General features: G+C 41.6%; 1 protein-coding gene across 3 annotated transcripts in view; it reads left to right on the forward strand.

Moving 5' to 3' along the window:
* The window catches only part of NRG1 (neuregulin 1), a 1,076,683-nt gene that overhangs the window by 846,523 nt on the left and 210,646 nt on the right, over positions 1-19,514 (forward strand). The window contains exon 1 of one of the 3 annotated variants that reach the window (XM_041753504.1): positions 14,624-14,852. The exons of the other annotated variants lie outside the window; for them this stretch is intronic. Coding sequence (XP_041609438.1) covers positions 14,756-14,852 — 97 coding nt within the window. The 5' untranslated portion in view covers positions 14,624-14,755. Of the gene's footprint in view, positions 1-14,623; positions 14,853-19,514 lie in introns of those variants that run through there. 3 annotated transcript variants of the gene reach the window in all.

Raw genomic sequence — 19,514 nt, forward strand, 5'->3', positions numbered from 1 at the left:
TTTGTGGTTTAATCAGAGGTTGTGTTTCCTGCAGTAAAAATCACCCAAGATTCTTCAAATATGTCCACAAGCTAGCTTGGTTTATATCATCTTTTCTTATAAATCAAAAAATTCCCCAAGATTTTATTCTGCTTGATTGAAGCTATTATGTGTTCCAAATGTTTTGAAACTGCTTATTTTTTCCTTCCAGAAATGTCCATGCAGTTAAGGTGCTGTTATTTCACAGTGCTTATGACTTCCAATCAGAAATCAAAATGGCACTTAATGAGAACAAAACATGTTTTCACTTGAGATGCAATTAAACCAACTTGGAGAAGCAGGATGTTTCTAACCAAGGTGAAAACAGCTGTTTATCAGGCTGCTCTTAATGATATTAGAATTTCCCTTAGAAACATTTGCTTTAAGATATATCATTTTCTAAATTATAATTGACACTATAGATAATGCTATTTTCATTACAATTTCTTTTTAGTCACATTGTTTCTTTGAAACACTGATCATGTATTAATAGAAATTTCATGAAGAGTTGTCTGTAAAGACTTGTATGCAGAAGACTTCCCAATGAAAATTTCAGTTCATGACTAGATATGATTTATTCATGATTATGGTAATATTTTCATTTTTAAAATGCCTTAAGAAAGAAATAATTTCTGCATAAATTAAAAAATTTTCCCAAAAGACAAAAGTTGCAGATAACTTCCATAGTCTAGAAAAAAAATTTTCCATATGTTGCTAATTTTTTTTGATGTTTATTTGAATGTTTCAGCATTTTGTAAATACAACCTATGTCTTAGTTTGCTACATGGTGACATGACTTCCTGATGTTTTTCTAAAACCTAAAACAAGAATGCTTCTGTTTTCACATTTAACATTTTATCTTGATCTTCACAATTTAGGTCCACAACATTGGGAAAAATAACAAATATTTTCTTGTGTGTACATAAATGCATATATACAAACAATAGAGGAGATACGCAATTTCCTAGGATAATAACATTTGAAGACGTCATTACCAACAACAACAACAAAAAGAGCTGTTAAGAGCCTGACCTTGAAAGTATAATCCTAAACTCCTCTGTTTAGAAGTAGCATGTAATCAGGATATGAACCTCTAGAAATTTAAGTAGCATAAGAGTGGCTTGGATTATTTATGTTGCTATAAGAGACCTTAATTTTAGGCTAGATCTGCATTGGGCAATTAGTTAAATGTTTCGACTACATTAATTGATTCTAGTGGATTTAACTTGAATAATTAACTCAACTGTGTGCTATTTTCCTCTTTCAATATACTCATAGAACAGATTTTTAGAATCATGTAGAAGCTGAGATAATCTCTTTTGAATTAATATTGTGTTATTACCATTAAAATTCTTAACTCTAACCTAAAATAATGATCTTAACTCTATCCCAAAATAATTACCTTAAAAACAATACATGTAGCAATTTTAAAGAGAAAATGATAAGGATATATCAAAATTGAACACTATTAACTAAACACCTAACAAATGAACTCATTTATTATCAATCAAATATTTTCAACACACCTAACAGATAAAAAGTGCTATATGAAGTACCATGAAAGATATAAAGTTTCAATAACATAGAATCTACCCTCAAAGAACTTAACACTTCTTTATGTGTAAACTTAATATGCATTCATCATCAGGGAATCAGAGAGGTCTTTGATCAGTGACATTTGAGCCATATAATCAAGCATGGTCCTTATTTTCTAGGATTTGCAATGTGAAGAAGAAAGACTAGGCCTAAGAGTAATGTTAAAAATACTAATTACTTTTGTACTCCGACCATATTTATAAGAAATGTGTGCAAGTAGAACTATATTTTTGGCAGTTTGAATCACTATACCAGTGAATAAACAGATGTCATACTCATGACCATAAAAAGGACACTCCCTCTACCAGCCATTTGCCGCTTACTCAGGAACTTGGAGAAGCTTTGTAAATTCGTGTGCTCAAAGTGTGGTAAGGTGGGGATGTTCTCTGTGATGAGAATGGGAGGATGGTCTAAATCATCTGGGGCTGGTAATACAAAAACCATGACTTAAAACATTAAAAAAACCCAAAAACCCTATTTAGTCAAATGCCAATATGGCAAACCCTAACTGGTCAACTTGTCTGCATTTTTACTGTTTCTCAAACTATATTTCTATCTCCTCAAATAGGAGTAAATTTTGGAGAATCTTTAAAAAAAAGATTACTAATACAAAACTAGTTACAGGCCTTGGAAGGGACTCTTGTAAGTGTGGAGTTCTGAAACTTAACTTTTATTGGTTTTACCATAATCCTACCTAAGTTCAAGTATTTTCAAAACACAGGAAGTGTGATTGAAGACATAGGCATTTAATTAATATTAGTTCCATCATCACAGAATGGCGATGTCAAAACACTGAGGGATAGCTCATGAGTGGCTTTGATTGATGATCTGAGGCTCTGCCTACAGAATCACAGATGTCTGAATGTATATAGACAATTCCCTCAATATATAGACCAATCTGAATAGTTCAGACTCCAATTCCAACATTTCCTTCAGCATCAGACTCAAATTTGTCACAACTGTCTCACTGGATTCTTTTATTACCCATCTTACTTTGCCTATATAGTTTGTCTCTGGGCTGATTTAGAGTATGAAATGTTATTGAGATTCTGAGATTATCCCAGGATTTGAAAATTTTTAGATAATTTTGGTTTCTAGAATTAGTTAACACATACCACAACTTTCACAGAAAAACAAGGTGGCTTTAGGGAAATGTTTTAATGAGGCTGGGTAAAGGAGGTAAGTTCATCTACTCATAGGAACATAGTAAATCTTGCTAAAAGGAATTTTTTCTGAAGCAAAGCTATAATTTCACCTCAGCTGATTTTGTGGGCTTGAAACATTTTACTCTGCTTTACTGTCTTCTAAAAGAAATTTCCATTTGGAAATCAAAAGATCAAAAGATCAAAAGATAAAAACTTACATACTAGTGCAAAAGATAAAAACTTACATACTAGAGCAAAAACAGCAGAGTTAAACACATTTCTTACCCATGCCAAAAATTCTGCTGCTTCAGGACCATGGACCTTCCTTAGGAACATGTACACATTTCCCTGATGAATCCTTAGGCTGTGATATATTTTTGAGTTAAATTGTTATTATTTATAGAAAAGTTCTTTATGTCTGCTATGAACTCACATCAAAGTTTATATACCATTCATGCCTATGGCAGGTGCTTTATCTTACTGATTATTTTGGCAGAAGACATTTACCAAAAACATCCCTGTGAGAAATAAAAACAAACCTTCACCCTCCAAAAATAGAAAAAGGCTACAACTCTTTAGGTCCCTCTTAGACCTATGGATGAGGGCCATAAACCTCTTTGGAGTCCATTTGATGTCTGTGAGTCTGGCCGAAGCTCAAAGAAAAGGTTGGAGACAGGATCGTCTACAAACAGAGGATCTAGGATTGCTGACTTGGATTTCATCGTTTGCTATCTGTGAAAATTTCCAAATTACTTCCCTGTGTGCCTTGTTTTATCCTTTCAAAAACTAAGCTTTATAACTCAAGGATGTAAGGTATAATGTCAGAGTACATTTTGAGCCTGGAAAGCACCTTTCAGGCATCTTGTCAATTATTTACCCCCTCATTTTACAGAGGAAGGGAGTCATGGCTGGAAAAGGGAAGGGACCCCCAGATCCAGAGCTGGGAAGTAACAGAGGTGGGAGCGTCACTCCAGGCACCAAGCTGTCTTCTTACTCGTTCCCTCCTACCCATACCTTGCTGTTTGAAACAGTATGTAAATTAAAACGTCTTTATAATTGTATGAGCTGGTTACTGCTGTGTAACAAATTACTCCAATCTTCGCATTTGAAAGCAACTCTCATTTATTAGCTTCTAGTTTTATTGTGCAAAATCTGAACATGGCATTACTGGGTCCTCTGCTTAGGGTCTTACAAAGCTGAAATTGAGGTGTTGACTGGGCTATGTTCCAATCTGGAGCTTAGATCTTCTTCCAGGATCAGTCAGGTTGTTGGCAGTATTTAGTTCCTTGGGGCTATAGCACTGAGGTCCCTGTTCTCCTGCTGGCTGTCAGCAAAGGGTGGCTCTAAGCTCCATTCTTAGGCAAGTGACCCTCTCAGTAGGCAACAGCTACTTCAAAGCCAGTGGGGGTGATCTTTCTCTTCGGAAAAGGCCCAGCCCTTGTTTTAAGGCCTCATCTGATTAGGTCAGACCTACCCAGGATGATCTCACTCTTGATTAGTTCAAAGTCAACTGATAACCTAATCATAGGAATGGTATTCCACAGTATCAGTAGACTCCACCCATACTCAAGGGGAGGGCATCAGACAGAGTGTCTGTATCAGTGGCCAGGTGTAATCAGTATTAGAATTCTGTTTACCAAATTGGTAATATTCTACTTACTCAAGTACTAGCTTTCATTTTTACCTCCTTTTCCTCCATGCTGCGTGACAACCAGCAGAGGTGCTATCTTCCTAGTGCCAGCTCTAAACTGGATGTTTGACCCTCATGAGCTCATTTAAATCTTGTAACAGTGACCAGTATTACAATCAGTATTATAATTCCCATCTTCTTGATGAGACAGGCTTCTCTTCCTTAGGCTTCCATCCAGACCCACAGCAGATGCTGGGACCCTCGGAGGCTCTCAGGCAGATGGGCATATTGGGGGATGGTAGATGGAGCTGCTGAGTGACAAGCCCTCCTGGTAGGAGGAAAAACAGAGTTGAAGCATGGAAGTAAGAAAGTTCAGCATGACGGCAGTACACCAAATGCACGGGAAAACACAGGGAAGAAGTCGCAAATTGATGCAGCACTTAGATTGGGAAGGACCTGGCTACCCTCTACCAAGATGTTTCCATTTTGTATCAACAGGAATCCAATAGAGATATCACACAAGGAATGACAAGATAATAGCTTACATTTTAGAGGATTAAGTTGGGTAGCAGGAGGGAAGGTGACTGGGTGTGAGCACAGTACTAGAAGAGGAAGACTTAGAATAAGTCCAGTGACAGTGACAGCGGAATTAGATTGGGGGACAAGCCAAAGAGGCAGTGATGCGGCTTCAGAGGTGAATGCACTGGAACTGGAGCTACCAAGTGGCTGGAATCAGAGGAGGCAAAAAAGATGGGAGGAGAAAAAGAAAAGATCATGCCTAGTTTCTGATCATAAGCTATGTTTGGTTTTGTTTTTGGTGGGGGAGGGAGGGCGGGGATTACTAACTTCATTTTGAGCTAGTTGGAATATATATAGTATTTGTACATATATGTATATACACATGTTTGCGAATTATCAACATTTGAGATAGCTCACAGTGAATGACATTTTTATAGGATTATTGTGTAGTTAAAAAGAAAATGGTTTTAAATATTGGGACATGAGCCAGCCTTTTTGAGACAGGTAGAAAAAAAAATTCAGAAAAGGCAGAAAGTTCTGCCACTGCGATATTATTATGAGTCCCAGGAGAAGCTTTCGAGATGATGTGTGTATCAATATTCCCTAGGCTGAAGGACTCAAAAGTGAACACCATATGTGCCAATTAGGAAGGCATTAGTGAGTTTTGAGGAATTCCATTGGATTGGTGGTGAGTTTGGGGAGGAGGAGATGGATTCCTTTAGCTGGTAAATGAAAAGGAACTGACAATGTTCAGTAGTAAAAGTAAAGGACAGGGCCAAAGAAAGATTTCTGTTATGGCGTCTTTGTTAGAATGGGGAAGCATAATGTTCCTGGTTAAAAAAGGAAGACGGAGTGATCTGGCATTAGAGATTGGCAGGGCAGGTACAGCAGTAGGACAAGGGAGGGAAAGAATTGATGGCACTTTGATGAAAGTTTCTTAGGTAAGAGGAGAACAGTAAAAAAAAAAAAAATTATAAATTAAAAAATTTAGACTCATCTTGGTGACTCAGTGGTTGGACCTCTCCCTTTGGCTCAGGTTGTGATCCTGGGGTCCTGGGATCGAGTCCCACATCCTGCACCCCATAGGGAGCCTGTTTCTCCCTCTACCTGTGTCTCTACCTCTCTCTGTGTCTCTCATGAATAAATAAATAAAATCTTTTTTTAAAAAAATGAGTCGAGAAAATATGTACTAAATTCTTTCCATTGCATTTGTGGGAGGGAACTATCGTTCTAGTACCCACAGTAAAAACACATATTGCTGGTGCTCAGGGGTCTACTTATGATCATGAGAGTAAAAGAAATAGATGGTCTCTACTTCATTCTGTGAGACCATCATTTGGAAACAACAACAGGAGAAAAAAGTTTTGTGATTCCAAAGCAAGATAAATGTCACCTTTTTCTCTTCCTCTCGACAAAACCAGAGCTGGTCTTGGCCAGTCTCAAAGACACCAGTCTCCACTGGAATGACAAATTTTTTCGATGCCCCAATATCTTTGCTTTACAGGATCTCAGAGATTTCCATCGACTCTAGGACCAAAAAAAGATCACTTAGAAAGTGCTCGGCCAAACATATTCTTAGATTTTCAGCTGGATGTCTGGGGTTCAGGATTACCCCGAGAATTTCTCTGGGCTCCAAAGAATCCTACGTACTGGTTAAGACTCTGGACAAGATCAGAGTTCCCTGCCCCACTTGAATTAGGTGGTTTTACTTGCCCCTATGGGAAAGAGTTGGAACAAACCCAACCTTTATGATTAAGCAGAAAAGACAACATTTTCCATAAGAATGTAATCTTCTGCATGGTTGGCTACCAGTTATTTTTTGGATGGTCATTTGGTTTCTGTCAAGTTAGCTAATTGTTCTGCTACATCATCTTTAAAAGATGACTTGCCTTCTTGAGTTGTTAATAGTTGTGAAATTATTTTCCCAAATGAATGAGAATTGAAAGATATATATATATATATATATATATATATATATATATATATATACACATATATATCATTAGCACACACCACACACACACACACACACACACACACACACGTTTCCAAACATATAGTGTGTTGAAAGTTGGTCTATTGCAAAGTAACTCAAATTCTAGGCCTGGGTCCAGGGGTGGAGATGACTGTAACATTCCACTGAGAACTCCACTCTTGGCTCTTCACTGAAAACTAGAAACCCCTAGTCAAGTCAAATATATGAAGTATTGGGTTCTATCTAACATGATGAAGACCTGAAAAAAAAAAAAAAGGAGGGGAAGAGAATTCATAAAGATTAATAAGGAAGTTAGAAGAAATTATGTGGGAAGGAAAAAAAAATAACTGTGATGTTATTATATTCCTGAGGCAGGTACAGAATTTGTGGGTCAGTGTTTCATTTCATCCAGTGCAGTTATCATGATGACATTATGAAGTCATCTCCTATGTACTATAATCTGTTTTGGAAATGCTTCCTTCCAGGTGTCTCTTATGGGACATACTGAAGCAAAGAGTTGATCTGTTAAATTACTCTTACTGCTCAAATATTTGAAGTACTAATTCATCACTATGACATTAAATTTATATTTTCACATCATTATACATTTCACAGGGGTGAATCTTTTCACAACAATGAATAAAGTGCCTCTTGAAAGGAAATCATGCTAACTTTGTAGTGGATCTTATGGGGTAACTTTTAAAAAGACACGGATGCATCTGTGTATCCCTTGGCTGTGTATTAGATGTGCACACAAACTGAAGCCCAAGTATGCATGGAGAAACCCCTTTGCCTTTGCTGCACAGATACGGATGATGGGAAGGAAGCAAGATATTAGAGGATGAAAACCAAACTCAAAGCTGGTTCTAAGGTAGTTATGGGGAGCAACTTGCTGCAATGACCAAATTGGGACTTAATCACTGGTCTGCCAAGTGGTTAGAGCAACCTTATATTATGCCCGACTAGAAAGGGGTTTTAACCCTGTTAACAATGCCCGGTTTGCAGGTTTTCATCCATTATCCTTTTGTTAGAACAGCCCTGCTAAAACCTAGCTGTTTTATGGGTCTCTCTGACTCCTCACAAGAATCCAAAGGAGGAAATGGAGCCAATAAATGTAATCTACAAGTGAAACTTGCAGAGGCAATTTAGGAGAAAAAAAAGTCATTATCCTTCTTGGGATTTTACCATTTCACAAAAGTTACCACCTCATCTCCTAAAGTATTGAGACATTGTGATTAGTCAAATTTTTTTATGTGTTTTTTCTTGGAACGGCTTATGTCAACAAAAGGTATCCAAAGTATGATGCTTAGTATGATCATCATCATTATCATTTTAAAATTTGATCAAATAAACATAAGTACACACACCTATACGTATGTATAGTCGTATATACATATCAAAGTAATTCTATTTCTCCACATTTATTCACCAATTAACAAAATGTATGTAATTGGCTATGATCAGACAGGTACAAGCACTAGAGATGTTACAGAGAACATGAAATTGTTGGTCTTTGCCTTCAAAGAGACTAATGCCCAGTGAGAACAGATCATTGTTTTTTTTTTTTAAATCACAAAACAATGATATAATAACAGATAAGAAGAAATGTTATGAAGGAGATGCCAAACTATGACAGGGGATTAAAACAGTTTTCAAAGGCAGAGGATGGCTTTTCTAAGCAAGTGAAATTCATTTGAAGCTTGAGAGATAAGTGAAATTAGGCAAAGTGGGTTGGTTGTGGAAAAATTCAGGCAGAGGCATCAGCAAGTACAAAGGCACTGGGACCAGAAAGAATGGCCAGCTCTGAAGGCATGTTGCCAAGAGGTCTCCGTGTGGCAGAGAGAGGGAGGAATGAAGCAGAGTGAGAGAAGGCTGGAGTCAGGCAGGACCTGGCCCTTCAAGGGCATTTGATATGGTTTTGGGAAGCACAGGTGGCTGGGCTAGATTTGCATTTCAAAAAGACTTCTCTGACTACTGTACTTGGCAAAATAACTAAAGGGAGCAAGATACCAGGTAGAAAAGATTTACTATGGTCAAAGCAAGGAAAGGAAGAAGGTGTGGATTTGGGTGGGAGTAAATGAAGAGGGAGAAAAGGAGACTAACGTCAAAATGACAGGACATGGGGATGGGTTGGATGCAGTAAAGGTGTCAAAGGTGATTGCAGAGTAGGTAATCAGCAGCCAAGTGGTAGAAAATGGTGATATCAGAACCAGGCTTTTTATATTCATTCTATTCTATTTAAATTCATTCCATGCAAAAGCAGTGCTTACCGGATGCAAAGCATGGTGCTGGGAATCTAATGGATAGTGATAGGAAAAAGGTATACAAAAGGATATATAACCTCTGACTTTTATAAACTCACATTCAAATACAGTATTTCTCACTTCCAATAGTAGAAAGAGAAATAATAACTACATACCCACATATATAAATGTACACACACACAGATGTATACACACAGGTATGTCTGTATATGTGTACAAGTACATATATGTACATATAAATTTGAGGTATTTGTATCGCACAGATCTGCATTAAGTATCTATTGCAAGGGGATTGAGGAAGATACAGATCAATAATTAGTGCAGAGGTAAGGGAGAGAAACCAAAAAGTTGCATGAGACTGTACTTAAAAGAAGTGAAAATGTTTCAAAAACTATCCTCTTATTAATATACTTATTACAGAAGAGATTAGTGACACTGGCCCTGTTTATCATATAGAGTCCATAAAAAGAAATTAGACACTAGTATTCAACTATATAATCCTTATTATTTATTTATTTATAAAAAGATTTTATTTATTTATTCATGAGAGACACAGAAAGAGAGAGAGGCAGAAACACAGGCAGAGGGAGAAGCAGGCTCCATGCAGGGAGCCTGATGTGGGACTCGATCCCGGGTCTCCAGGATCATGCCCTGAGCCGAAGGCAGGCACCAAACCTCTGAGCCACCCAGGCATCCCTATAATCCATTTTTAATATATGATGTATCCTTGCAATCACGAGAATAATCTTATCGTTAATAATAATGATAAATAATACTAATCACAACAGTAATCATCCGTGGATAGCAATTAAAAAAAAAATCACGTAGTAAGCAAGCAACATAAGTGTAGATTCTATTTAGTGTTGTTTGAATCTTATGTTTTTATGTTTGTTGGGTTTTTTTTGGAAGGAGGGGATTCTAACCTCATAATTTTATTATCAAGCTGATTCCCTTCACAGGAGACAGAATATGATTCCTTAGTAATTCTGTCAAATATTTACCAAATGTAAGGGAGAACACTTTTCCAGTCTTGCCAGGGCAGCTTGTGGGTCAGAAGCTCTTTAACAATTTGCATACTGATTCTAATGCTCTAACCAAGCACAAGGGACAATTGCTCATCTATGAATTCTTAAGGCTCCTTTCATCGCATTTTCCTCACAGGATCATCTTTGCCTGTTTCAGTTTTGTGTATATTTCTTTTGATTGCTTGTTAATGTCTCCTGTTTATAGGGAGAGTATTATCTAATCTCTAAGATAATATGCAAATGTTGTTTACCGTTACTATAATGGTGCAGAGGGCGGACTATGTTTGTAATCACTAGAGGTGAAGCTACCATGAAGCTAATGAAACTGACTTTTCAAGATCTCTCACATCCAACGGTCCTTTAATGTTCTTGGACTTAAATTTGTATTTTTAATTTTGTGGGTTTTTTTTTTCTTTTAACTATAGCCCACAAATTTTGAGCTGTAGGCCCTAGAAAACTTACCTGGCCCTGCTTTTCATTTGTATTATAATGATTAATTGGTTTTTATGCCTTTCTCACAGTATCTGAACTTCATGACAACAGGGGCATTTTTTTTTTTTTTCTATTTCCCTACAGTCTAGCATTTGGTTCAGTAAGTGCTTGATGAATGAATTAAGTCATGCATATTTTGTGGTTGTTTGTTTTGGGGCTGACTCTGATGAGAGAGATTTTCTTTTGCATTCATGCATCTTCATTAATGCAATTTCAAAAAAGTAGTGATCTTGTTATTTTTTAAAAAGTTAAAAGTACCTATTTTAATTCTAAATTAAATTCCCATTACTGTCAGTAGGCACAATATTTTACAAAAAATGTAATCTATCTTCACATGTTAATGTTCTTTCATTTTATTTATTTTTGTCTTTTAAAATTTCTCTTGGGGTATTTTCCAAACGGGAATTACTAAGATAGAGGACATATTTGGTCAGCTTTGTAGATTTTAAGAGTACTTCTAAAAGGTAAGCCTTGCCAAAGAGAAATGTTACGGCGCAGGATTGCATTCATTTTAAGCTGTCATTTAATATAAGATCTCCATTTTATCTTTATTTCTCAAGTTGCTTATTTATAAATCTCCAGTCTATTTTTCAGGAGTTGACAAATGTTGACAGATTGACATATGTTACTTGAGAGCTGATAAACCCTCTACGATACATATTCTAGGAGCCAAACAGCACATAACAAATTAGGAAAATTATACCATGAAGGTATGTCATCATTTCTAAATTATACAATTCAGGTTCATATTTTGGTCTTCAAGGAAGCTAAATTATTCTTCTTTCTTTTTCCATCCCTTTTTCTGATCATTTCCAAGGTTTTTAAAAAAACAAAACAAAACAAAACAACAACACAAAAACAACCCTACAAAATCATTTGCTACTTCCTGACCATAGAGATGAATAATTTAGGACAATCTCAAGCTCTTGAAAAATCTCATAAATATTTTAATTATCAAAGAAATGGACTTTTATTTGATCTTTTTACCTAACCATAAATAATGGAATAAAATAACCCTCAGAAAATTAACACTAAATAACCTAAAGGGCAAAGACATATTTAAACAATGTATCAGGAGAAAAAAAAAAATTTGGACTTTGTCATGAATTTTCTGACAATTCAGCTGCAATTGACAGTTAAAATATGACTCCAGAATACAAACATAGTCCCAGGAAGCCCTATCAGCCAACTGCCCCTTCACCATCTTTCTTAAATGTTCTTTCCCCATTTATCAAGGCAATTTTTGTCCTCTCTTTTTTCCTCTGTCTCTAGCACATCGAACCAAAAAAGAACAATTATTGCATGCTCATGTATACTCAGCCTCCTCCCATCAAATTCCCTCATTCCGCAGGCATATTTCCATGGAATCCTGCTGTTAGTTAGTGGCCACCATGTTTTATTGTCAAAGTATTGCAAATGTATTTGCAATATTAACAGTCTTTTCTGTGGTCCTTCATTCATACTTTGGGAAGACTGTCCACTAGTACTAGAGTTTCCTTCAAATGGAAAATTATCACAAAATTGCAGGCTCTTCCGTAGCCTCACTGAAAAATTACTGTAATAAGGAATTAATAAGCTGTTTTGAAAAGTAAGACCTTTAGATCCAAAACAAAACTGACTGATAGTATTTCCATAGGTATGGGTTTTTACTACTGCCTTCCTATTTTATTTCGAAAGACTTGACACTTTTTTATTCCAAAATACATTTGTGCTTGCTTTATATTCTTCAGTTCTAAAATAAGGATATATTTGATAACCCTTACCTATTGTATACTAAGCCTGTAAAGGGTCTCATATCCGGGAGGAAGAATACATTTTTTTGAAAGGGCTCCCCTCTTCTGAATTTTGCTGTTTCCTGCTTTGTTGAGCAGTGGCCCCTCCTGGGAAAACAGAGCTATTTCAGCCAACATTCAGCTTTCATTTTATGCAAGACTCTGTGGAATATTACAGTGCTATTCAGGTTTATTCGTAATCTTTCCCCCGATTTTGCTGTTTTTATGGACTAGCAAAATTTATGTTTGGTGTTTGTTGGAGGGTCATCAGAAGATACTTGGACATCAAACTTTTTCCAAATAACGACAGCAATGTTGCTAAGACAGCTCTTAGCAGTTCTTAGTACCCAGCACATTCAGTGAGAATAAAACTATTCTTATTTTGGGACTGTCAAAATGGAGTTTTATTTTAACGTTTGTTTTAAACGTTTTAACGTTTTAAAAACGTTTTAACGTTTGTTTTAAAACAAACGTTTTTGCTCCCTACCTTCCCACTTATAGCAAGGAGGCACCCCGGATTTCACCTTCATTTAAATGGTGCCAATTACAATATATCCCGAGATGCCTGTATGCACTGACGCTTCAGCTAGCATGGGCCCCAAAGAAGGGGTAATCAGGAGCAAACCGCTCGTAGAAGAGGAGTCAGTACATTTCACACACGGTTGTCCACATCCAGCGCCTCCTGCCCGCAACGGGAACCTAGGACTGTACATGAACCTCCTAAGTTGGCCACAGCTGTGCTCTAACTTCGAGGCTATGCTCTTTTGTGTGATTCTGGATCCTTCTGTGGCATGGATGACTCTGGCCTCCAACTTCTGTCCTTCTCAGCAGGGTGCCAACGTTCTCGATTCCACTGCTCTTTAGAATTCTCCACCAGAGGGAGGACAAGGGAAGGACGCGTAGGTTTCACGCGCCACCGGAGGAGAGTTTGGATCCCACGAAGCCAGCGCGGACGAATCCAAGAGCTCCAGCCCTGCCTTCCTGCGTTCTCGCTGGGCAGAACCAGTGACTTCCCGCTCCGGGCTGGTGCACTCCTGTATTGTCGACCGCCTTTTAACCCGGGGTTTTATCACCTCCTGGGAAAATCGAGCTGCCGTGAGAGACGCAGCTTAGGGCCCCCTCCTGCAGAGCCTAGCTTATTACTATTTGCTATTATTATTTCTCATAAAGCTAAAGATGAGAATGGCGACAGGCACGTCGCTAGACGCGGGAAGGCAGGGGACCCCCCCCCGCCCCAGGCGCCGACCCAGGCGGGCAGTGCCACCTGCCCCCGCCGAGGTGCCCGGAGCCGCCCCGGACCGGCGCAGCCCACGCGCGGATCCCCCGCGCACCGCCTCTGCCGCTCGCGCCGCGTGGGGGACTTTCACTGAAACCAGGAAGGAATGAACCCCAAAGTCTCCCGGAGGAACAGCAGGAGCGGGGCGCAGGTGTCACGGTCCCAAACTTTTTTCTCCAACGTTTCTCCGCATCCGTGGGAATCGTCCAGCCCTTCGGGGCCGCGGGGCCGCGGGGCCGCGGAGCTCGAGCGAGGAGCGCCTGGGTCCCTTCCTCGGTCTCTAACCTCCCGGGGCCGCTCGGTTCGGTTCCCGCGGCGGCGGCGGCGGCGGCGGCGGCGGCGGCCGCGTGTCCGCGCAGCTTCCAGCGACCCCTGTCGGGGGTTCCCGGCAGCCGCTCCGCGCGCCGCCGCCCCCCGCCCGGCCAGGCTCGGGGAGGGAAAGGGGCTGCGCCCGGGAGCGCCGGGCCCAGGCTCCTCCCGGTGGCGTGTCCGCGCCTCGGGGTGGGGGTGTGGTGGGGCAGAGGGAGGGGGCGAGGCGAGGGGAGGGGGAGAAGGAGGCGCCAGCCTCCAACCTGCGGGCGGGAGGTGGGTGGCTGTGGGGCAATTGAAAAAGAGCCGGCGAGGAGTTCCCCAAAACTTGTCGGAACTCCGGGCTCGCGCGGAGGGCAGGAGCGGAGCGGCGGCGGCGGCGGCGGCGGCGGCCGGGCGATGGGAGCGCGGGCCGGGCGGTGAACGCCTCCCCTCCTCGGGCTGCGAGCGCGCCGGACCGACGCCACCAGCCGAGCCGACAGCGGCGGGCCCCGGCGCGGCGGGCCCCGAGGACTTCCCTGGGCGACCGCCGGCGCCAGGTGGCCCGGAGCGCACGCCGCGTCCGCGCCGCTCCCCGCGGGCGACAGGAGCCGCCCCCGCGCCCGCGCCCGCGCCCCCCGCGCTCGAGGGACCAACTTGGCCCGAGCCCGAGCCGAGCCCTCGGACCAAACTTGTGGCGCGTCGCCCGCGCCGGGAGGGAGCCGGCCGCGAAGCGCGTGCATTTCTGCGGCGAGATGTCCGAGCGCAAAGAAGGCAGAGGCAAGGGGAAGGGCAAGAGGGAGCGCGGCCCCGGCAAGAAGCCCGCGCCCCCGGAGGGCGGCCAGAGCCCAGGTGAGTGCGCGGCGCCCCGGCTCCGCGAGCCTCCTCTGCCCGCGCCGCTGCCGTCGCCTCTGCTCCGGGCGCCCGCCGAGCCGGGAGGTTCTCGCCCTCGGTGGGGCCGCCCCTCACCTGGGCGCCGAGCCGCACCCGGGCGCCCGCACCCCGCGCGTGGGGTCGGGGCCGCAGACCCCCTGCGCCCTCCGGGGGCCGGGGCGGCGCAGCGCTCGTGCCGCGGCCTCCCCCAGCGCCCCGCGGCGGAGCCCGGGCGGGCGCGGGACCCGAGTGCGGGAGCCGAGGCTTGGGTGCGCGCTCCTGCGGCGCCGGGAGGGCTGTGCGCGGGCCCCGTCTGCCCTCTAGCGAGCAAAGCGGGAACCGGTCTCGGCTGGGCGAGCCTGCCCTGGGAGAGCCGGGGGTCGCCAGGCCCCGGAGCGCGGGCCCGGGTGTGCGGGGTCGCGGCGTGTGCGCGCCTTCGCCCGGATGCGGCCGAGATGTTGGACCTTAGGTCAGTGGGGAGGGATTCCGAGAGGTCAGCGAAGCAGATAAAATCTAGCCCAGTGCCAGGAGCCAGGTCTGCTCTAAAGGAGTCCTCAAACTTTACATGTAGCAGTTCTGGCTTTCAGGACCTCCTTGATATATGTGGTTAGTTTATGTCCCCAAGAGGTTCCGAAAAACAGAGTTTAAGTTTTTTGAACCCAGTTGGTTACCGGCTATATAACAGAATGAAATGGAAGTTGCGGCTTTCTGGAGACAAAGCTTGTGTTTAGTACTCAGAACACGGCTGTGACTGACAGTTTCACCTTAGGTTTCTCTAGGAAGAGCTGATCCTCCAGATATTGTCTTGAATAGAGCAGCCCAATTAAATGCTTGAATATGAGTGATTGAGTGAAGAAGATGCTTTAAAAAGGAGAGAAGGAGTATAAGGGTTTGTTGTTGTTGTTGTTGTTTTGTCTCTGCAATTCCCAACTGTTAATTGATCCAGATCCCTTAAGTCACTTAAAGCATCTCCCCGACACATTTTATAAAGCACTTCCGAAAATTTAATTCGCTAGCGCTTGGTAACAGTGTGGCTGAGAAGATAAGCAGAAATATTTGTCTGTTCCTTGTAAGAAGAAAACAAGATTTACTTAGTCCTCTTATTGGCATCACTGATAGCATTTCAGAACCTGACTTACTGGCAGGGACCTTCAGCAGGTTTTGAGCAAAACAAAAATTGAACAAAGAGTAATTGTTTGGCCGCAGACCATTCCTGTGCGTGCTTGTATAATAAGATACTGCTGATCAGATTCACCTTATTTACTTCATGAGGGCATATAGAGACTTCCTTTGCTTTCGCCCTGTGTTTTGGGGACAAGGTATGAAATGGGGAGCTGAATTAGCAACCTCTGCCGGTGACTTTATCTACTGTCCTTTCAAAAGTCATCATGGTAAATTAGACTTTAGACGGAATCAAAACTGTAAAGTTGCAGACTTATTTGTGGAGGCCGTTAGATGTTCTCCTGTCCTGCCCATGAACTCTGCCTTCAGAAGTTTCTGTGGTCCCCTGTAGGTGGTCTGCTGAATGAGGGAGGGGCATTGGCTTGAAGCGGCATCCTTTTTAGGTTACAGGTTTGCATTTTGTCAAAGGTTTATAGCAGCAGTGCCTTAGCATAGACATTTTAGATAAGCAGGTAGATTTAAGAGCAAGCCAGCATTTCTCTGTCCTCCAAGATCTTATCTGTGAGGTAGGCAGCTGTGTTGGGACTACCTAATGTTCTCTCTTGACACCGAGTTCGAGAGCTCCCTTGGTGGCTCTCATTCTGCATTCTAGTCACAGTAGTGGTTTCCTATAAACCAGGTAGATTGGCATCTTTAAGTGGCATTCTCTTTACTATCTTCCTGGAAAATTGAGATGAACTTGGCTCTAGGTTAGTTTTCAGTATGTGTGTATATATATATATACACACACACACACACACACACATACATATACCTATATATACATATATACAAAAGGTGGGTGTTTGTGTATATATATATATTCTTATATATGTATATGATTTTATTTATTCATGAGAGACACAGAGAGAGGCAGGGACATAGAGGGAGAAGCAGGCTCCTTGTGGGGAGCCTGATGCGAGACTCTAATCCCAGGACCCCAGAATCACACCCTGAGCCAAAGGCAGACGCTCAACCACTGACCCACTCAGGCGCCCCTAGTTTTCAGAATATTTGTCTCCGTTTTACAACAGGTAGTCCTCATGTCTGGGGAGGAAACTTCTAACTTTCTCCAGGGCATCTTGGAGGAGGTAAAAAGTTGTATAAATCTTATAAACCACGTAAGAATATTGATTCTTCTTTTTGATTTGAAAAGAATGGTCAACCCGAAACCAGCTCTGTATAAAATCACATGGCATGAATAGTATTGCTTTGAAATCATTGTCTCTCCTTGTCATTTTCCTTATGATGACGAGTGTCAGTGGACTGTCCCTTATCTTAGGGGTGTCAGTAACTGATAGTCATAATGGCTTGTGGGAGAAACTCACATCTCTTTTTCGGATTTCTTTGCACTCAAGTTCTCAGGTGTCCTCAAAAGAAACAACTTCTGGTGCCATGACTGTGGTGTTGCCACTTACCCTGCCAGCCCCAATGAGGACCTAGGAGCACACCCATCTGTTAGAGAGCTCCTGTGTTAGGATCGTGCAGACCCACATTTCATCTCTTGCTGAAAGCAGCCACTGAAACTGCGTGTGCTGGACGATGCACATGCAACCGCCCAGCTTCTCTTTGGATGTCATAACATGACTTCACGACAGTCGGGGGAGATATAACGCTGAGATAACAGCCTCTCAGCCCTGCTGTGAGCTGTATTATATGCAGAGGCATAAACACATCTGTTGGAGGGAAACTTTCAGGGGAAAAAGGCTTCTTTAACTTTCATATGACATGTGCAACTGATATGTGATACATACAAGGCTATGTTTCACAGTATCCACATTTTTATACAATTAATTGAATATTGGATTGCACACTATTGGGGCTGCAGATGTTCAACAGAATTATCTATTCCATAATAATGGCTCTAATAGGTCCCAAGCCCTTGGGGTCATTGGTTTCTCTTCTTTGCTCAAAATAAGCAAACTCAGCAAATCCTGGGCTATGTAACACGGATCCATGTAGTACCAGGGGCCCTGTAATATCCTGGGCCTCCTAGACTCTAGACCTCCCATATCCACTCTCTTCTTATTGATTTAGCTCAACAAACTTCCTATCAAAGCCTCAATTACAAAACCAGAGTTTTTGTTTGGTTTCGCTTGCTATTTGGTCATAGCAACTTCTTTTATGAATTTCCATTTGCTGATATGTTTCTCTTCCATAAAACACCACAAAGGATTTTTTTTTTAAAGATTGTATTTATTTATTCATGAGAGACACAGAGAGAGAGAGAGAGAGAGAGAGAGAGAGAGAGAGAGAGGCAGAAAACAGGTAGAAGCAGGCTCCCTGCAGGGAGCCCGATGCAGGACTCGATCCCAAGACTCCAGGATCACACCCTGAGCTGAAGGCAGACGCTCAACTGCAGAGCCACCCAGGCGTCCCAGGACTTTTTTTCTTCCTCTCTCCCAACTTTCTCTCTCTTTTTAAAATGACCTGGAACAAATTCATTATCAAGCTAAGCCAAGTTCTAGAACTATAGGGTCTCCCTTCAATCTTGGTAGAAGGGGCATCTGTGACTACACGTGAAACTTCGTCTGCCAAATGGGTAGAAGTGGTCCGTGTGCTCCCTGGATGACAACACCCACCTGCTTCTTTAAGTGGCTCCCCAGACTGACGTGCTTGTAAACATTCTTGGAGGTAAAGTGTGCTGTCACTAACAGGGCAGCGTGTGTTTATGAAACAGGAGGAATGTCCAGTGGTCTTTTTCAACCTGATTACTTCTGGCCACTTAGCTGCTGTAATTATTCAAAACATTAAATATTATTTATAGAATGAAATAGGGTTTCTTTTGAAGAATTATTTTAAGCAGTAAGGTGGGAGAAGCTTGGGGAATCCCATTTGCATACCTGTAGAATGATAAAGTAATACTGATGGAAGAATGAAGAAAAAAATAAATATACATAAATAATCAGAAAGTATTGAACTAATACGAGGATAGGGAATACCTTACTACATGCCAAGCCCTATACTAGATGCTTTTATGTTTATTAATAAGGGAGATAATATTCATTGTTCCAAGGAGTGTGACATACTTTGTGTATTTTTGTCACTTGTCCTTTAGGAAGTGCAAAAATGCCTCATGGTCGGACAGCAAGAAGCAGGATACCTAGTTCTTAGCTCCAGAGCTAGATAGCCTGGGTTTAAATCCTAGTGCTACTGTTCCTTAACCTTAATGGTTTTATGAGAAAATAACTTAATCCCTCTATGCCTAAATTTCCTTATTTGTAAAAATTGTATAATAATATTATTATTCTCATCATGAAGTTATTATGAAGCTTAAATGAGATGATCCATGGAGCATTGTGAACGTTGCCCGACGTGTAGTAAGTGCCCAATAAATGTTAGCTCTGTTTATAGAATCACTTAAGAAGCAAATTGTCTGTGTCTTTGCAAAGGTATTTGACATCATTTTCAAAATTCACCTTTTATGGTAAAAAAATAATTCCAAACCGGCTGTAGTTAGAGTGAGTATAAATATTAATA

This window comes from Vulpes lagopus, chromosome 4, assembly GCF_018345385.1.
Source record: "Vulpes lagopus strain Blue_001 chromosome 4, ASM1834538v1, whole genome shotgun sequence".
Taxonomy (NCBI): Eukaryota; Metazoa; Chordata; class Mammalia; order Carnivora; family Canidae; genus Vulpes; species Vulpes lagopus.